This window comes from Neovison vison, chromosome 12, assembly GCF_020171115.1.
Source record: "Neovison vison isolate M4711 chromosome 12, ASM_NN_V1, whole genome shotgun sequence".
NCBI lineage: Eukaryota > Metazoa > Chordata > Mammalia > Carnivora > Mustelidae > Neogale > Neogale vison.
Window position 1 is genome coordinate 52088805 of NC_058102.1, and position 18056 is coordinate 52106860.

Below are 18056 nucleotides of genomic sequence, written 5' to 3' on the forward strand. Positions count from 1 at the left end.
CCAAAAAACCCCCACAAAAAACCCGAAACATGACCATGCAGATGACATCGCCCTGGAAAGTTATTTACAGCTGCCCACTCCCGTTCCCCCCTCCTTCCCTCCCCGAGTTCTTGTACAAAGCTGCTCTTCTGCGCACCTGGTTAACTGTGCGGGTGTGCACACCGACAAGGGAGCACTTTCAAGACTCCATGCTTGGTTTCCCGTGTTCCTCTGCAGAGGGCCATCCTTGGTGGGGGAGGAAAGCTCTAGCCTTTGCGAATGGGAACTCTGCAGTCCCCGAGGAGGCTCTTTGGGTGGTGCCGGGAACGATGGTACTAACCGCAGCGGGAACACTGGCCGGGCTAGCGGCCCCGGGAGCCTCCCGCACAACAGAACCTGCGGAATGAAACACCGGGAGACAGTTAGTGTTAACCCACAACCACCTCAGTGGGACGCTGAATGAACACCACACAAGGATGACAGAGCACTCAGACATCGAGGCTGCCCTTCCCCGTCCCACAAACCCCCGCCACACCCAGAGGCTGGCTTTCTGACAAACCGCTCAGCGCGGACGGGCAACATCCCGGGCTTCCTGCTGGCAGGTGCATGGGGAAACTGGATGGAGCTTCCGGGGGAGCGAAGCGGCAGGGCTGCTCGGGGCGAGGACCTGGCTCGGCCGCTCTCTCAGCGTGGCGGTGGGCAAGCTGCTGGACCTCAGTGCGCCGCCTCATCTGTGAGATGCGGATGTTGACAATACCTACCCTCACAGTGGAGAAAAAGCGTTAGTATGTACTAAGGTTTGGAGAATATGGCCTGGCACACTGTGAACACTTCGTGTGAATTTGCCAGTACAGAGACATCCCCCCAACCTTTTTTTTTTTTTTTTAATATTTACTTATTTGAGAGAAAGGGTGAGAGAGAGCACACAAGCAGCAGGAGTGGCAGAAGAGGGAGAAGCAGACTCCCTGCTGAGCAGGGAGCCCAACACAGGACTCGATCCCAGGACCCTGACATCATGACCTGAACCCAAGGCAGATGCTTAACCTACTGAGGCACCCTCCCCATTCTTTCTAACACAAAATGCAAGATACCATTCTTGAGGATTCTGCAAAATAAGAAAATCTAAACAGGTTATCATTTGGTGACAAATTCTGACAAAAAGCTTAGGGCAGGAAGCTAACTCCCTTTAAGGGATAAAAATTCAAACAAACAAACTCCCCATGCACCTTGGGTAGTAACCCAGGCTGAACTAACAAACCAGATTCCTCTTGGTATTTCATCAGAGAGATCTATACAAAGCCATCATTTTCTATCATAATATTTTCACTTCTCAAACAGCTATGGTGTTTTTCGGGAAACGTTTCCCTTCACCAACAGGTGCAGCCCTGGTCTGATTTCACCACCACCTCTAGGGGGCAGTGCAGCAGTATAAATGCTTGCCTAGAGCAGGCACAGGAGAGGAGCACACAGAGCCTTTACCCACTCACAGATACCCACTCCCCCAAATACTCCCCATCCCACCATCCTGTGTGGGGCAGTCATACTGACCAAAAAATATAAACACTTTAAACGTTGAAGGTGGTCTGTTTCAAGGACAAGAGAACTAAAGGCAAGTAGGGAAGGTGGAGGGAGAGGATTTCTAGGGAACTAATGGGACCCTCCTGTTTTGGAAGGGGCCACAGGGCATCTACTTTATATTAATTCTTTGTTCACATGCTTTATACACTTTTGAATGTATGTATATTCCACAATCAGAACAACTGTTTTAGGAATGTGTTGTACAGGTAGACACTCAGCGAGGGTTTCCTTCCCCAGAGTAAGACAAAGGAAAAGCAACACTTGAGAGAACAAATGTGCCCCACTCAAACCTACTAAGTCCCTGCGTTCCCACACGTGTCCTCGTGGGTCCGCAAAAGCAGCTCGTCCCGCTCCTGCGACCTCCTTTTACCGGGCATATTATTATCGCAAATAAAAACACACGGACACCAGCTAACAACTTCGACTTTTAATAATGGAAACGATTTGCCATTCCAGAAACAACCGCAGGGAAGAAAAATCTTCCCTATTAAAATAAACTCATCAAAATTATAAATATTATAACTTTTTTACTTCTGTGATTTAAAATGCTCCCCTGCAATACTACCCCCTTCATTTTTAACAACATTCTGGTACCATCACATATTGAAGAGAAAACAGTATTACAGCAAAGCTTAGTTTAATTTAACGTAAGAATTTGTACAGTGATCTTTAAAAATCTCTGGCCGTAGTGGCCTTTTCTTCTTTTATGCATGAAAAATGCTGCTGCAGGAACCAGTGTTTGGGAGAGACCGTCAGTGTTCCAAGAACTATTATGTACTGAAAATTTCAATACAGCAAGTTTTCCAAATTGCAACTTGTAGTGCACACGACAACGAGCGAGGTTCTGGATACTCGAGAGGAGGATGCCTGTTTAAGACAACTACTTCAAGTAAAAAAAAGAAAAAAAGAAAGAAAGAAAGAAAAAATTCACAGATAACCATCAGCTACTAATTTAGGTTCTAACAGTGTCTTAATCTGAGAAACAAATGCTTCACAAAATATAAGCTTACTGGGTGGGCAATTCAAAGACCAGGTGGTTGACAGCAGTATACTCAAACCCAAGCCACAGTCTGAAAGTAAAACCAGTATAAAAAATCATGAAGGCATTCCCTGAACAATAAAGGTAAAGTGTTGGATGACAACGTCACTAAAACCTCATCAATGCACTAAAAAGAAGTCACATGCAAAATTAAACAAGATGTGCCCCATACATATTTTATAGCTAGTTCTACCCCCCCCCCAACTCTCCTTAAAAAGCTTAGGAAGATAGGATTGTCTCAGGAACGTGTGTGCACAGCAGACCACAGCAGACACCTGCCTCCAACAAGACGGGTGCTCTCTGCAAAGTCGGAAGTGCCACCAGGAAGGGAACAGAAATGCAGTTTTTAAAAGGCACAGCTCACTTAAGAGGCAAAGAAATGAAGCACCTTGGAATTTCAAAAAGAATCCATTAGGTGTCACCAAAGTGTTGACAATTCCTTGGGAATTTATAAACAAAATTTATCTAGACTTAAAAAAAAAACAAAAACAGATTATAAGGCCCCTTTACAACACAGCACAGCTTTGTTGCTGTTTTCAGATTGCTGCAAAAAACGAGGTTATTTAACCTGCTTTAAGGAAGGCTTCTATTTTGCATGCCTTTCTTTGGTTGGTAGAACACGCACTTTCGTTAGAGCATTTCCAGAAAGAACCCCTCTTGTGTGGTCAGCTGGTGTGTGGCAGGACAGCAGCAGGGGAGTCCTCCCTTTCTGGCCACCCTCCTCCTCAGTCAAGTACTTCTTTTGGAAGGAGGATCTGATAGCAATGTGTGTATACTCCACATCCCGAATCTATCTTAGAGAAGACAAGACTGCAATTTCTAAGAGAAGGTGGGGAGAAGAGGGAAGAGTAGAGAAGAAAGAGGGGGAAGGGTTCAGGAAAAAGGGAAACTAGGGAAAGAAGGGGAGTGATTGTCACAAAAGTATGCAGTGAGCTCTCTACTTGACAAATCTCGCAGCTAACCAGAAAACAGCCACCCCCTATCCAGACTCCCTTTCCATTCAGGAAACAGCTGGCTGGGGTAGGAGACCAGGACGGTAAGGTAACCTGAGCTGGCCCTCGGTCATGGCCCCCACCACCCGCAGAAGCACCCCACAAGAGAGCACACCACGCCCAGAAGAGAGCACCAGGACGGGTCCCCAGAGAGGGCGACCCACCACAGGACCCCCTCTGTGTGGGCCCGCGAGGTCCACCTGGCTGGCCGCTCATTCTCCGGGGGGCTGCACACTTCCCAGCTCCTCCCTCCGCTCTAGCTCCTACTTGCTCTGGCTCTGTTCCCAGGTCTTACTCACCAGCCCATCAAGCACTACCACGATGGGCTTAACATCTCAAAACCCAAGGCTTTCCCATCTGTAACCAAACACACCTTTCTCCCTGACCACTCCCTCGCCCAAACCACGTTCCCGCAGAGCTCCCCACGTCCGCTGGCGCCTTCCTCCAAACTTGCTCTTCACCTTCTCAGTCCAACTCCTATCCAAACCCTCCAAGGCCTCCGAGTTCCCGGCTTCCGGGGCCTCCGAAGTCCCTCGGGTCGCTTCCTCTGACATTTCAAGACCGAAAACAGAAAACGGACAGGTAGTTTTAACACAGGACAGTCTTCTGAGAGATTCCTTATTAAGCTTTAAAAAAAAAAAATCATCTGCACGTCCTTCAGCTCCACTTCACCATCACATAATCAACGAAAACAAAGTACGGAGGAAAGATAAACCAAACAAAACCCAGAGTCGTGCTTCCAAGCCGTCTAGCTGGGCCCAGAGGGGAGACCACAGATTCACAGCTTGCCGAGAGGTGAGCCCGCGGGGCCGTCGGACAGGCGGCAGCAGCCCCGCCGGGAGAGGCCGGAAGGCGGCGGGGACTAGAGCCGGGGGTCCGAGGGGGCAGGCCCCGGGCGTCATCGGGCGCGAGGACCCCCCGCCCCTTCCGAGAGAGACCCCGGCTGGGGCTGCGCACGCAGGTCCCGCGCCTCTCAGGCCGGGGGCGTCAGGGGAGGGCGCGCCTAGCCGGGCGTCCGCACCTCGCTGAGGGCCGCCTCCAGCTGCTGGCGGTAGGCCGCGTAGCGCCGCTTCAGGCTCTGCAGCTGCTCGTCCTCCTCCTTGTCCAAGATCCGCAAGAAATTCTGTAGCTCTGGAAGGCTGAAGGCTTCCCACTGTGCAAGGACACAAGAAGGAGAAACCCAGGTGCTGAATTCAGATCAGGCCGGCACCGGTGGGGTTGGTGGGGGGAGGCGCTCTCCAGCCTCCCTCCCCCAGCACCCCGGCCCTCCGAGGACACCCGGGCCCACTCGCACCTCTGCCTGCCTCCACAGCTCTCCACAGCGGATCTCACTGGGGCCCAAGCACTCAGGGCCCCAAGCGCACCAGACATTTTCACGGCTGACCTGGCCCCTCTCTACCTGACCCCAGCAGCTTCAGAAACCCCTCTCCCTCAGCCTCTCCTTGCAGTCACCACCATCACCCCCACATTCTTCCACTTCCCACCATCTTACCAGCTTCTACACAGCTCTCCAACTGGCCTGCTCTTCTCTACTACCTCTGCTGCACCCCTCTGCATTCACCATCCTCTTCTCCAGCCCAGGGACAAACTCACCCAATAACCTCCTTACACCACTCTTCTGTTCCCCCATCTGTTCCCTTAGGAGCCAGGCTGAATATGAATACTCTTCATAAAATGCAGATCTAGGCATGTCCCTCCCCTACTAGAATCCTTCGGTGGCTTCCCCTGGTCATTCCTGCTAAGTCTGAAAGACCCTGACCCCTCTAGCTCCCTTTTCTCTCTCACACACTGTCCCACTAATTACATTACTCTCAGTAGCTTCACTCACTTTCTCTACTCTGCCTGGCAAACTCCTACTCAACCTTCAAGTATCAGCTTAAATGCCACTTCCTCAAAGAAGTCTTCCATGATTTCCTTCCTCTGTTCCTTCTGACCCAGAACAACACCTATGAGAAGCTCTCACTGAGCAATGGTAGCCCTGATCACAAAAGATTTAAAAATTATGGGGATCATTTGCTAAGCATCTCCCTCACCTACTCTTTACCTACTCTTTTCTCACTATCTGGGCTTTGCCACTTGCCCTGGAGACTCTGAGCTGCTTCCCCAACAGCACCCCGCACCTAGTAGGCACTTTAAGAAAAAATTTTTAATTCATCAGTAAAGGTCAAGAAAGATACTTGGCATCACCAGAAGGGGTTTTTTAAATTTGTTTTCCAACAAAACACCTTCCAAAGCCCTGGGTCCTAGGCTGAGAATCATGGCTTTATGCAGAACAATTTTTCCACTAAAGGTTTATTTATTTATTAATTAGAGAGAGAGAACATGTGAGCAGTGCACACAAGCAGGGGACAGGGCAGAGGGGGAGAATCCCAAGCAGACTCTCACTGAGTGCAGAGCACTGAGCCCATCCAACGCTCCCAGGCTCAATCTCACTACCAGGAAACCATGATGGGGGCCAAAATCGAGAGTCGGAAGCTCAAGGGACTGAATCACCCAGGGGCCCCAGGAACTCCCAGGGGTGTGGGGAGGGAAAAGGACCAGAGATAACCTAATACAAGTAAAACAGATGGAACAAATGGAATAAAACCACCAAGTAGGCATAATGGTAGAAGGCTGTCTGGAGAATTCTGACCTGGTTATTAAAGAAAATAAGAAACATGGAGTAGGAGAACAAACCTTCTACAACAGAATATTCTGTTAATTAAAACAGCACTATCGGGGTGCCTGGGTGGCTCAGTGGGTTAAAGCCTCTGCCTTCAGCTCAGGTCATGATCTCAGGGTCCTGGGATCAAGCCCCGCATCGGGCTCTCTGCTCAGCGGGGAGCCTGCTTCCTCCTTTCTCTCTCTGCTTGCGTCTCTGCCTACTTGTGATCTCTGTCGAATAAATAAATCAAATCTTTTAAAAAAAAAAAAAAAAAGCACGATCTTCCTAAAACTCCCCAGATCAAGCTCCAACTTACAGATACATAATTTACACGGCATGTTTACATGTATTTTTAATTTGTAACTCAAAACCACCTTTAAAAGTCTTTAGCCCCACTTTACAGATTTCAAAACTGAGGGCTGAAGACTGGAAGATTCACCTACCGTCATGCTCCTAAACTCACAAGAGGACCGGTAGAAGTGGAGTCCTGGCTTCCTAACTTTGGTTTTTTTTTTGTTTTTTTTTTTAAGATTTTATTTATTTATTTGACGGATAGAGGTCACAAATAGGCAGAGAAACAGGCAGAGAGAGAGGAGAAAGAAGCAGGCTCCCCGCTGAGCAGAGAGCCCGATTCCGGGCTCGATCCCAGGACCCTGGGATCATGACCTGAGCTGAAGGTAGAGGCTTTACCCCACTAAGCCACCCAGGCGCCCCTGGCTTCTTAACTTTAAACCTGGAAACTATTCTCACTGCATCACACAATATTCTACATGGATAATTCATGCCATTTCTTGTTCAGGCAGAAGACGGAGACCCATGGCTTGCCCCAAGACCCAGGAATTTACTCAAGTGTCCTTTTAAAGTTAGTGGCTGGACCATGTAAAGTGCTTTTTTCAACTGAACTGGCCTAAATTCAATCCTCCCTGGAGACAAGATGGCAAATGATGCATATACAAACATAATTTCTAAATCACTGTGGCAAGAAGACAAAAAAAGGTTCTACAAAGTTTTATGTCTCTCATGGTAGACAAACTCCTGCATTTCCTTTTTTTTTTTTTTTTTTTTTTTTTTTAAATTCCATTTCCTTTTATTTCTCTTTAAACGAATGAGCCTGGAGATGTTTGTAGCAAACATATGGAGAGTATCAACTTTCACAGTTTAGCTGCATTAGGGTAATTTGGAGGTAGAAGAAGTGAAATGGGATCCTCGGGTGGGAAAAAGATTTCTTACTTGCTCTTTTCCCACCTCTGAAAATTATAAACCAAGAGAACAGATACTGTTTAAAAAAAAAATTCTATTGTAGGCTAACCTTGGGTTCATTTCTGACAATTCAGAAACACACAGAAAGCTGTCCTCCAGACTCCTCTCCCCCTCCCAAGAGACAGAGAGAGGCAGCTAGACAGATGCCCGCCTGCATGCATTCTCTCTCCTCCTGCCCAACCCTCCCCACCCCCGAGGAAATAGAGTCACTAGACTCAAGCAGTAAACCAGGGCCAGCTGCTCTCTACAGTGTAAAGCAAGAATGAACAATCACTTACCTCTCCAATTTCATGTTCACGAAGAACAAAACTCAGCGTGTCTGTTCTGGGCCCAGCCACCAAACGCAGGTAGAGCGGATGCTCCCGGTCCGAAAGCTTACAGGCGTAGACTGCGTAAGCAAACAGGCAGCCGGTTACACAGGATCTCGTCTTTCCCCAGACCATCCGCCTGGCTTTCCAGCCCCTCCTCCCGATCACGGCAACACAGCCCGTGACCCAGCCACCCAGTCACCGTCCTCCCTTTCCTATCGAACAGCCGGAGGTGGAATGAAATCTACGCTAGTTCCGTTCTAGCTGCACAATACGCACTGTGCCTCGATTACAAAGGAAATAATCCTCAGGAATGAATTTTAATGGGTATTAGTTAGTCCAAGGATGGGCCCATCATTTACTCTGCTCCCCCTTTTAGAAAGCAAGATAATACACTTACAAAAGGATCTGCAGCCCCTTTAAGAAACAGTAAAAACATACCATCCGAAGAAAACAAAATCAGAGTGAATATCTCTATACATTAATTTAGAATTATGAACAGCCGCAAACAACCAAGCCGTCAGAACGCGGGCTCTGCTGGCTGCAGGCACAGCTGTGTGTCTCTTGCAACACATGGGGACACACACATAGAGACACACACAGGGTACTAGCACTGCCTGCAGTGCTGAAAGATTCTGCCAGACATGAGGATAATATTTCAACAGGATGCTATTACCGTCCAGCCATGCGGCTCAAGTCCAGCGGGCAGGCTACGAAGCTTGCCGGATACCCCATCTGAGCTCCTCTATGGTATCCTGGCACTTCTGGATACGGCCACATCACAGGTATTTATTTCCCTGGAGATGTAAATGCCCATGCTTCAAGTCTGGGGCCTCCTGAGGGTAGGAACCTTGGCCTAGGTCCTCTTTGTATTCTGCAGGGCCCAGCCCATGGTGTGGGGTCAAAGAGAAGTATGCACGCTCAGCAACTAGCTGCATTTCCTCTCCCAACAACTGAAGGCTGTGTCTAGCACATCAAGTTAGTCTATTTCCCTCCATTGCTGCTGGAGGCTCTACCCCAAAAAAGCAGAGGTTAAGTAGCCGGACTGCCCACACATCTTAAGCATTTCCAAACTAGCACTTGGTTGACTCCCAGTATCATGGTTATGCACCGCTGGTGATCAGTTTCTGCTCGAGCACTGAACTACCATGTTCAGTTTCACACAGTTCCTTACTATCCTCTTCCTACTCGCTGCATGTGGGCATGAAGTTCAGACAGGCAGACCCCAGAGGAGAATGTTACTCATCCACTGTATGTGCCTCTGGGGGGTTGGGTGCCACAACTGCCCCCGGGTCACGGCTAGCGAGGCGAGCTCAGGAAACAGAAGAACCCGGGATGATGCCATGCACATCAGGAAGTCTGCAAATGTGCAGTAACACACGCGCCTGCCCATCCTCCAAGTCTCCAAGGAGGCAAGTCCCCCAGACCACCCCTGTTCAGATGCACATCAAACGTGGAATGTGCTAATGAAACCTTCAAGCACAAAAGCATTCTTTTTCATCCTGAAGAACATTAAAATTAAGGCTTACAAAAAAACTCAAAACCATCCCCTGGCGCACACATCACAAAATCCTCCACAAATGCCCATCACATGTGGATGCCTTGAACCTCCTCAGACCCACAAGTGTCCAACTCAGGAATATGGAAAGCCAGGAAATGGGAAAAGGGTTAAGCCAGGATCACCATGGCTCCCAGAACCTGTCCCTGGCCTCTGACATACATACACCCAGCAGTGTTCCTGCTGCTCAGGATGACAAAGACATAAAAGCAGACATCATTTTCATCTGAGGCCTGGCAACATACCTTGGTCTTCCCTATGACAACGCTTATAAAGTGCAAACTTGGCAGGGCTCTCGGTCACGAGAAACTTCTTGAGCAGGGCCTCGATCACTTCCCCGACAGTGTTCATGCTGCTGATGTGAAGCGTGTTCATACAGCCATTGCTACCGGGAGCGAGTTTTCCAGAAGTCTGAGGGGGTCTGCAGAGCTCCATCTGGACTTTAATGAAGCCAGTGTAAATCCCATTTGAATTCTGAAGCAGGAAGAAACGCACACTGTTAGATGAAAGGCAAGATATCTTTGTCTGGTTCTGTGCTTTTACTGCTCTGTGGCACAGCTTCACTAAAGATCGCCCTGAAGGGAAGGACCTCAGAGGGAGGTTAACACTACCCTCGCAAAGTGCTTCCAGAGATGGGGTCTGTAGGGCAGATGTGGCAACAGAAGCCTCCTCGTGCTGTGGGGACAGCGGTCCGGGAGGGACGCCTCCGAAACCACATGTGAAAGGTCAGGGCCCACTGGAGAGGTTACAGTCCACCGAAGCAGAGGCCAGCCAAATCCCAAGACACACTGGTGTGTGGCAGACGGGTCAGGGCCAACTGGCTGGAAGGAAACTTCTGCAGCTGGTAACCAGCTATTACACAGAAAAGGAAGGTCATGGGGTGCCTAGCTGGCTCAGTCCATTAACCGTCTGCTTTTGGCTCAGACTGCGATCTTAGGCACCTGGGATGGAGTCCCTGCACAGGCTTCCCCTCCCCGACGCATGCACATGTATGCTCCCTCTCGAATAAATAAAACCAAGGAAGGAGGGAAAGAAATAGGGAGGGTGGGAGGGAAGGAGAGAGGTTCTGTGCGTCACTTGGAAACACCCAAAACCGAGGGAACAGAACCCAAACAAGCTACCTCATTCTTAGTGCCTATCACCCCGTGTCCTAGATGATCAATTTCGCCAAAATGTTTGGACACAGCATACCCCACACCACACAGGGCGTGGGGGCGCGTGACGATGCATCTTGGCGGCCTCAAGCAGCTACAATGCAAACTACAGATATTATAAGCACTTGTCTTTTTTGTCTTAAAGTGTCTTAACTTTGTACCTCCTTCTATATACTATTTTTTACCCATTTTATTGAGATACGCTTTTCATGGGGGGAGGGTACCTGCACGTATTTAAAATACACAACTTGCTGAGTCCAGCACTTGTCTTCGCTGATGGTAGACTTACTATTTCTTAGTCACCAAAAACACTAATAATCGTCTGCTCTTCACTTTTTCTTTTTACATCCAGGAAAAAAACGTATTTTAGTAAAACAAAGCCTCAGGTGTTACATAGAAATGAGACAGTTAGGGGCGCTGGGTGGTTCAGTCGTTAAGCGTCTGCCTTCAGCTCAGGTCATGATCCCAGAGTCCTGGGATCAAGCCCAGCATCCCACTCCCTGCTCAGCGGGAAGCCTGCTTCTCCCTCTCCCACTCACCCTGCTTGTGTTCCCTCTCTCGCTATGTCTCCATCAAATAAAAATCTTTAAAAAAAAATTTTTTTTTTAAAGATTTTATTTATTTATTTGAGAGAGATAGACAGTGAGAGAGAGCATGAGCGAGGAGAAGGTCAGAGAGCGAAGCAGACTTCCCATGGAGCTGGGAGCCTGATGTGGGACTCGATCCCGGGACTCCAGGATCACGCCCTGAGCCGGAGGCAGTCGTCCAACCAACTGCACCACCCAAGCGTTCCTAAAAAAAATTTTTTTAAAAGTGAAGAAATGAGACAGTTAAAACGTTTTTAAAAACCCCCCCTTTTTGGTCCACTGCTTTCCTTCCTTTCCACAAGACCAATTTACCATACTAATTCAATTGTTCATTCTTGTAGAAAGTATTCCACAACACTTCAAATTTCTATTTTTGCAACGTCATCTCGGGGGTGGGGGGGGCGATGGTTGAGTGCGGTATTTCTCCTTTGATGAAAAGCGCGTTTGAAAACAGACAAGCATCACCGTTGGGAGTAATGAAGAAGAAAGTCGAGAGCATGTGTCCCGTTTCCCCCCTCTTCAAGGCGTCCCACTGGGGAGGAATCCTTTATCACAAGGGTTTACGTGTAGCGCTCCTCCCCCAAAGGTCACAGACTTCAGCAGGGCCTGCTCTAAGCCAGTCACTCTGTCCTTGGCTGAACTGTCAGTTCACAGCCAACAGCCCGAGAGGCAGAAGTCCAAGGGCCCTGGAAACGGGCACCACGGGATGGCAGGTGCCTCCAAGAAAGTCACCAAACGTGAGGACAAGCAGAGACGCCGGTCCTGTCTGAGGCAAATGAATACTCTGGCTTTGCTCTGGCTCTTCTCCCCTGTCACTACGCCCCATGCCTTCTCCCGCCTCCAGCAGCTCCCCACTGAGTTCAGTGTTCAGTTCCACAGAGCAGGAGCCCCAACAAGGCAGAGCAGGAGACCCAAACAACGTGCAGGAAGCTGAATACTACATCTGCCCACCTTCCGAGGCAACCAGCCGGAAGGAATCCTGGCTCAATTCTATTCTAACCCATGGGCATGAAATCCTTTTCCCGACACTTCCCGACTTATTTGCACAACAGAAAACAGACGTAAGCCTTATCAGAATTTGAGGTACCACCTGTATGTTAAAGAGGTATGGCAATCCTCTATGCTAAAAATCTTTCCGGGGTCACAAATTTTTTTTTTTTTTTTTTAAGATTTTATTTATTTGAGAAAGAGAGAGATCACAAGTGGGGGGGGGCAGACCCCCTGCTGAGCAGAGAGCCTGATGCAGGACTCCACCCCAGGAACCTGGGATCACGACCTGAGCCAAAGGCAGAGGCTTAACCCACTGAGCCACGCAGGCGCCCCAGGTCACGAAACTTTAAAGTATTAACTGATGGATGCAATAAAGCTACTTCAAAATAGAACTTTCATCTGAAAGCTGCGGAAGTACTCCACTTCATCGTCTGGCGTACCCTGACCATTTAACGGCTGCAAGTGCTACTGAGAGACTTTAAGACCCATGGAGGGGAAGACCAACAGTTTGTATCTGTCTTTTGCCAGGTGTAGGTGCTTACCAAGGTCATCTTCAACTTGTCTGTGACAGCCAGGTTGTATTTATGGACTTTCTCTTTGATTTCCTCTTTGCTGAGGTAATTGTGGGTTTCCTTCTCTTTCTCCACATCCTAGAAGGAAAACAAACCATGCTACACATGAACAAGCACAAAGAAAAATGCAGATAAGCCAGGATTCTTTTCGCATTCCACACAAGAACTCTGGAGCACTTCACCTTGAAACATACACACGGGCACGAAGGCATACCCGCGCCCTCTCACTGTCAAATCCCCGGGTCATCCACCAAACATGGCTTTCATTCCTTCAGACCAAGTCTTCCTGAGGACTATATGGAATAAAACTAATCTGTCAGCAGCTAAAAGGAACACTTCAATATTATTTTGTACAGCTGTCCTTTTTAAATTTCCCTTCTGCACAAACACCATTCTCTAGGAGTACGTGCAAGACTGGTCATTTCCATTTTAAACAGTATCCACAGACACACACCAAAAGCTTCCCTTTCATATGTTCTATGAACCTTATGGTCTTTATAGCTTCACCAGATTTATAAGCAAAAAGTTAGTGATGTTAGCTGGCACTCACCGATGACCCAATCAGACACAACTACCAGAGGGCAACTTACCTTCTGAACAAATCCTCATGTCAAGATACAAGTAGCCAGATCTCCCCTATCCACCCACTCTCACCACTCCCAACCCCTACAGTCTCACCCCAGCTCTGACCGTCCCCACTGTGGTTGCGACGACATAGCTGAACCCTCTTACCACTGAAGGATTCCCCAATGGTTTGCTGTCTAAAGAGCTCAACCATCGCAGGACAGTATGCAACGTCCTTCTATAATATGCAGTCACAGGGGGGCGCCTGGGTGGCTCAGTGGGTTAAAGCCTCTGCCTTTGGCTCAGGTCATGATCCCAGGGTCCTGCAATCAAGCCCTGCATCAGGCTCTCTGCTCAGCAGGGAGCCTATTTCCCCGCCTACTTGTGATCTCTGTCAAATAAATAAAATCTTTAAAAAAAAAAAGCACTCACAGGCACCCAAACCTCAGTGTGCGGGGACCCCGTGAAGTCAACTATCCAAGACGCCTGCCTCGTGTTGCATTTCACTCTCCCAACAACCTAACCAAGTAGACATTATTCCAGTTTCCAAAGGAGATCAAGTTCTAAGCAAATTCACCTGCAGCAGAAACTCAGCTGTTCCGTGGTGGCCAGACTCCCTCCCAAAGCCTACCAACCCTCAGTAACTCTAGTTCCTGAGACCTCTTGGGGTGGGGGTTGTGTGACACACTCATCTGGGGATGACCCCACTAGTTAACAGACCAAACTCAATTTTAATCGGATCCTCTGTGTTGTTTCCACTAACACAAACAGATTCCACTGTCCCTGCCTGAGTCAAAGGCTACATGATCACATTCAACCCTGAGTAGCAACTCAAAAGGATGAAGGGCCCAAACTAGCTTCAAGTCAGAAAGAGAAGAGCAGCTAAATATGGATTGATTTATCCTCCTCTACAAAACTTCTGAAGAAGTGTCTACCTTTTTACCAGAGGCTCCCCAAGCCGGTCTCTGTTGCCATCTTCTCATGGGGAGCTACTGCTACGAAGCCACAGGGAGTTGCAACCAAAGAACTGGCAGGAACACTTTAATAAAGAACATAAAAGGGGGGCGCCTGGGTGGCTCAGTGGGTTAAGCTGCTGCCTTCGGCTCAGGTCATGATCTCAGGGTCCTGGGATCGAGTCCCGCATCGGACTCTCTGCTCAGCAGGGAGCCTGCTTCCCCCCCCCCCCCGCCTGCCTCTCTGTCTACTTGTGATTTCTGTCAAATAAATTAATAAATCTTTAAAAAAAAAAAAAAAGAACATAAAAGGGCTCCAGGAGTGCCTGGGTGGCTCCATCAGTCAGTTGTCCAACTCCTGATTTCACCTGAAGTCATGATCTCGGGGCTGTGAACGGAGCTTCTCACCTAGAGCAAGTCTGCGTGTCCCTCTCCCTCTGCCCCTCCCCCTGCATGCGTGTGCACATGTGCTCACGCGCGCATTCTCACTCTCTCTCTCTCTCTAATAAATAAACTCTGCAAAAACAAAACAGAACAAAACAAAAAACCAACATAAAATGGCTCCTGATCCATTCAGGTGTCAAGTTTTTTTTAGTTCAGAGCCTGAACATACAGGTACGCTGACTATAAAGTAGGTCAGTAACTTCCCAAGTTTAGCAGCGCCCTGAAGTCAGATGGGTCAGTGTTGGTACTGCTGGAGAAACAGAGAGAGCATCCTCGTTCTCCAGGAGGAGGGGGCCTCAAAGTCCCTTGGGGAGCATTCTGTCTGCCATCATAGAACCCCAAAGCAATCCTATATTTGGTGTCACAGGTTAGGAAGGGGGAAAGAAAAAAAAAGCTGTAGATTAAAGTCACTTTTCAGAAGTTTCAGTGACTATTTCTAAGGAAATTCAAAACATACATTGCACCTCTCTGACTACCTGGCTCTTTCGGATCCACAATTCACTGGTCACAGCCCACAGCTGAAAAAGATAAATGAGGCTTTGTTCCCACATTCCTTTTTCAGTAGATTGCCCAAGGCTCTCCCCAGCAAATACTAAGAAGTGGCCAGTAAGAGGTCTCCACTTCACAAACGTGAGATGTGGCACCAGCAGGGCATGAGAGCACCGTGACAAAGAAGCCCAAATCCAGCATGCCCAGGGCTCTGACCCAGAGTCTGTCGCCCACTAATCCCGTGCCCTCAGCTCAATGGCCCAAGTCTACTTCCTAGCAAATAAGAGAGACCAGCAGTGTGAATCATCTTCATCTCAAAAGTGCTTCCTGGCCTAACATGGCAATTTTGCAAAGATCTGCTGCTGCTCTCAACAGTGTGACCTATGGAGCAAGATGGTTCCACTTAGGAATCAAGGCAATGAAAGGCCCACCATTAAAAATGTAGGGGGGGGGGATGTACCCAGGGGCACCTGGGTGGCTCAGTCGGTTAAGCTGCTGCCTCTGGCTCAGGTCATGATCCCAAGGTCCTGGGGTTGAGTCCCACATGGCTCCCTGCTTGGCAGGAAACCTGCCTCTCCCTTTCCCACTCCCCCTGCTTGAAGTCCCTCTGTCACGGTCTCTTTGTCAAATAAGTATCTTTAAAAAAAAAAAAAACTTAAGTACCCCCCCCACCATGGGAGGTGGGGGCGCCTGGGTGGCTCAGTCATTAGGCGTCTGCCTTTGGCTCAGGTCATGATCCCGGGGTCTTGGCATCGAGCCCCGCATGGGGCTCCCTGCTCAGTCAGAAGCCTGCTTCTTCCTTTCCCACTCCCCCTGCTTGTGTTCCTTCTGTCAAAATAAATAAATAAAATCTTGGTGGGGGGACCCCCAAAGTAAAGAGGGGCACCTGGTGGCTGAGTCAGTTAAGCATCCGATTACGGCTCAGGTCAGGGTCTCAGGGTCTCAGGTCAGGATCTCAGGGTCATGAGCTCAAACCCCAGGTCACTTAGCATGGAGCCTGCCTGTGATACTCTCTCCCTCTGCTCCTCCCTCGCACCCTACTCTCTCTCTAAAATAAACCAGTTAATTTTTAAAAATGAACAAAATAGCTAACGTACCAATACTGCAGCATATGCCCACCATAGAGGCTTAGTGCCTAAGTTAAGACACAGGAGAAGCCAAAGAACAAAAAGAAGAGACAAAGAGAATGATTAAGAGCAAAGAGGCAGGGTCAGGTCAATTTAGTGAGTTCCTTTATTTTTCTTTCTTTCTTTCTTTAAGAATTTATTTTTGGGCACCTGGGTGGCTCAGTGTGTTAAAGCCTCTACCTTCGGCTCAGGTCATGATCCCCGAGTCCTGGGATTGAGCCCCACATTGGGCTCTCTGCTTAGCAGGGAGCCTGCTTCCTCCTCTCTCTCTCTCTGCCTGCCTCTCTGCCTACTTGTGATCTCTGTCAAATAAATAAATAAAATCTTTAAAAAAAAATTTATTTTTAAGCAATTTCTGCACCCAGCCCAGCGCTCCAACTCTCTACAGACTGAGCCAGCCAGGTGCCCCCAGGGAGTTCTTCACTGCAGATGCTTAGCTAAGCACCCATCACCCCTAGGCCTCCTCAGGTCAGCATTCCCAGAAGCTTGAGGAAGTCAAAGGAGCTAGCTGGTCTAGAAAGAGAACCACCCCCCTGGATCACTCACACAGGCATAACCGAGACATACTTGTGTGACAACCATCCTTCCTTCTCAGAGATTAAAACCCAAGGAAACCATAAGGAGCAGTTCAGAAAGGAGGGGGCCCCAAGGACCTCCAAGATCCTTTCAAGGCGGAACACCCTGTTATTAAAGGATCATCTGGAACATAGATCCCTCAGAAGCAGCTAATACCTAAAAGGCTGGGACCCTGATTTTTTAATACTGAGATACAACTGACATACAACACTTTGTTTTAGGTGCACTACAAAGAAATCTGACACACATATATACTGCGAAACAACACCCACAAGTTAAAAGAGCTCATCAATCACCTTGATGAGGGAGCAGGAGGCCGGCTGAAGACAAAGCAAAAGCTGGTACCTTGCACCCCCTCTCCATCCGCTCCCCTTGGTAATGTGTGTGGCATTCCTCAGGCACCCCTGACTGCCATAAATGATAAATAGTTAACTTGCAGCGATCACAATCCTGCAAAACTGGAGTCTCCCTTGGCTTACAAATGTCCTAAATCTCACTAACAAAGACAATTGTTAGCAGGATTGTGATATCCCACAAAGAATCTCCCATCTATCTTGATGTTAATGGCTGGCCTAAAGACAACACTGATCAAGCCTCAAGGCCTCCAGTATCCTTGTAGGCCCTCTTTAGCATATGAGAACTCCGTTGAAACCTCCCTTTTCCTCACCTTCCCCCAACCGCAGGGTACAAAACCTGCCATCCCTCACAGCCCACGGATCCTGTCCCTGTGCTTTTAATAAACCACCATTTTGCACCAAAGATGTGTCGAGAATTCTTTCTTGGTCATCGGCTCCAGACCTCAGTCCACCGAACCTCACCTAGGTTCTAGAACTTCATCAACCTCACATAATTATAATTTTTTTGGATGAGGAGAACTTTTAAGATCTCCTCTCTTATGTGAAGTCGACTGACCTAGCACTTGCACACCTCATGGCCACGGGCCAAGGGCTACTCTCTGAGCAAGTATTTCGTGAGCTTCTGCTGTGTGCCAGGCTCTCACGCAAGCATGGGGACAGTGGGTGCCACACCTCCACCATGGCGGGGCTTACCTTCCGGCACAGGCTGGGGAGGAGTGAGCAAGGTGGGAGGGAAAAGGCCTCTGAAATGACAACTACGCAGCATCTGAGTGGAGGAGTCCGGAAGCTGGGAGAAAGGCAGAGAAGTCACAAGCTCGGTCAGGAGTGGAGAACACTGGTTTCTTTTAGTGTCATAACTGGAGGAAGTCTCTAGAGCTGGAAAACT

General features: G+C 48.6%; 1 protein-coding gene across 1 annotated transcript in view; it reads right to left on the reverse strand.

Moving 5' to 3' along the window:
• Positions 1-1969: 1969 nt before the first annotated feature.
• The window catches only part of RASSF3 (Ras association domain family member 3), a 76782-nt gene continuing 60695 nt past the window's right edge, over positions 1970-18056 (reverse strand). Inside the window, exons 2-5 of the mRNA XM_044226464.1 lie at positions 12632-12739; positions 9604-9832; positions 7771-7880; positions 1970-4741 (exon numbers count right to left, since the gene is read on the reverse strand). Coding sequence (XP_044082399.1) covers positions 4592-4741; positions 7771-7880; positions 9604-9832; positions 12632-12739 — 597 coding nt within the window. The 3' untranslated portion in view covers positions 1970-4591. The remainder of the gene's footprint in view (positions 4742-7770; positions 7881-9603; positions 9833-12631; positions 12740-18056) is intronic.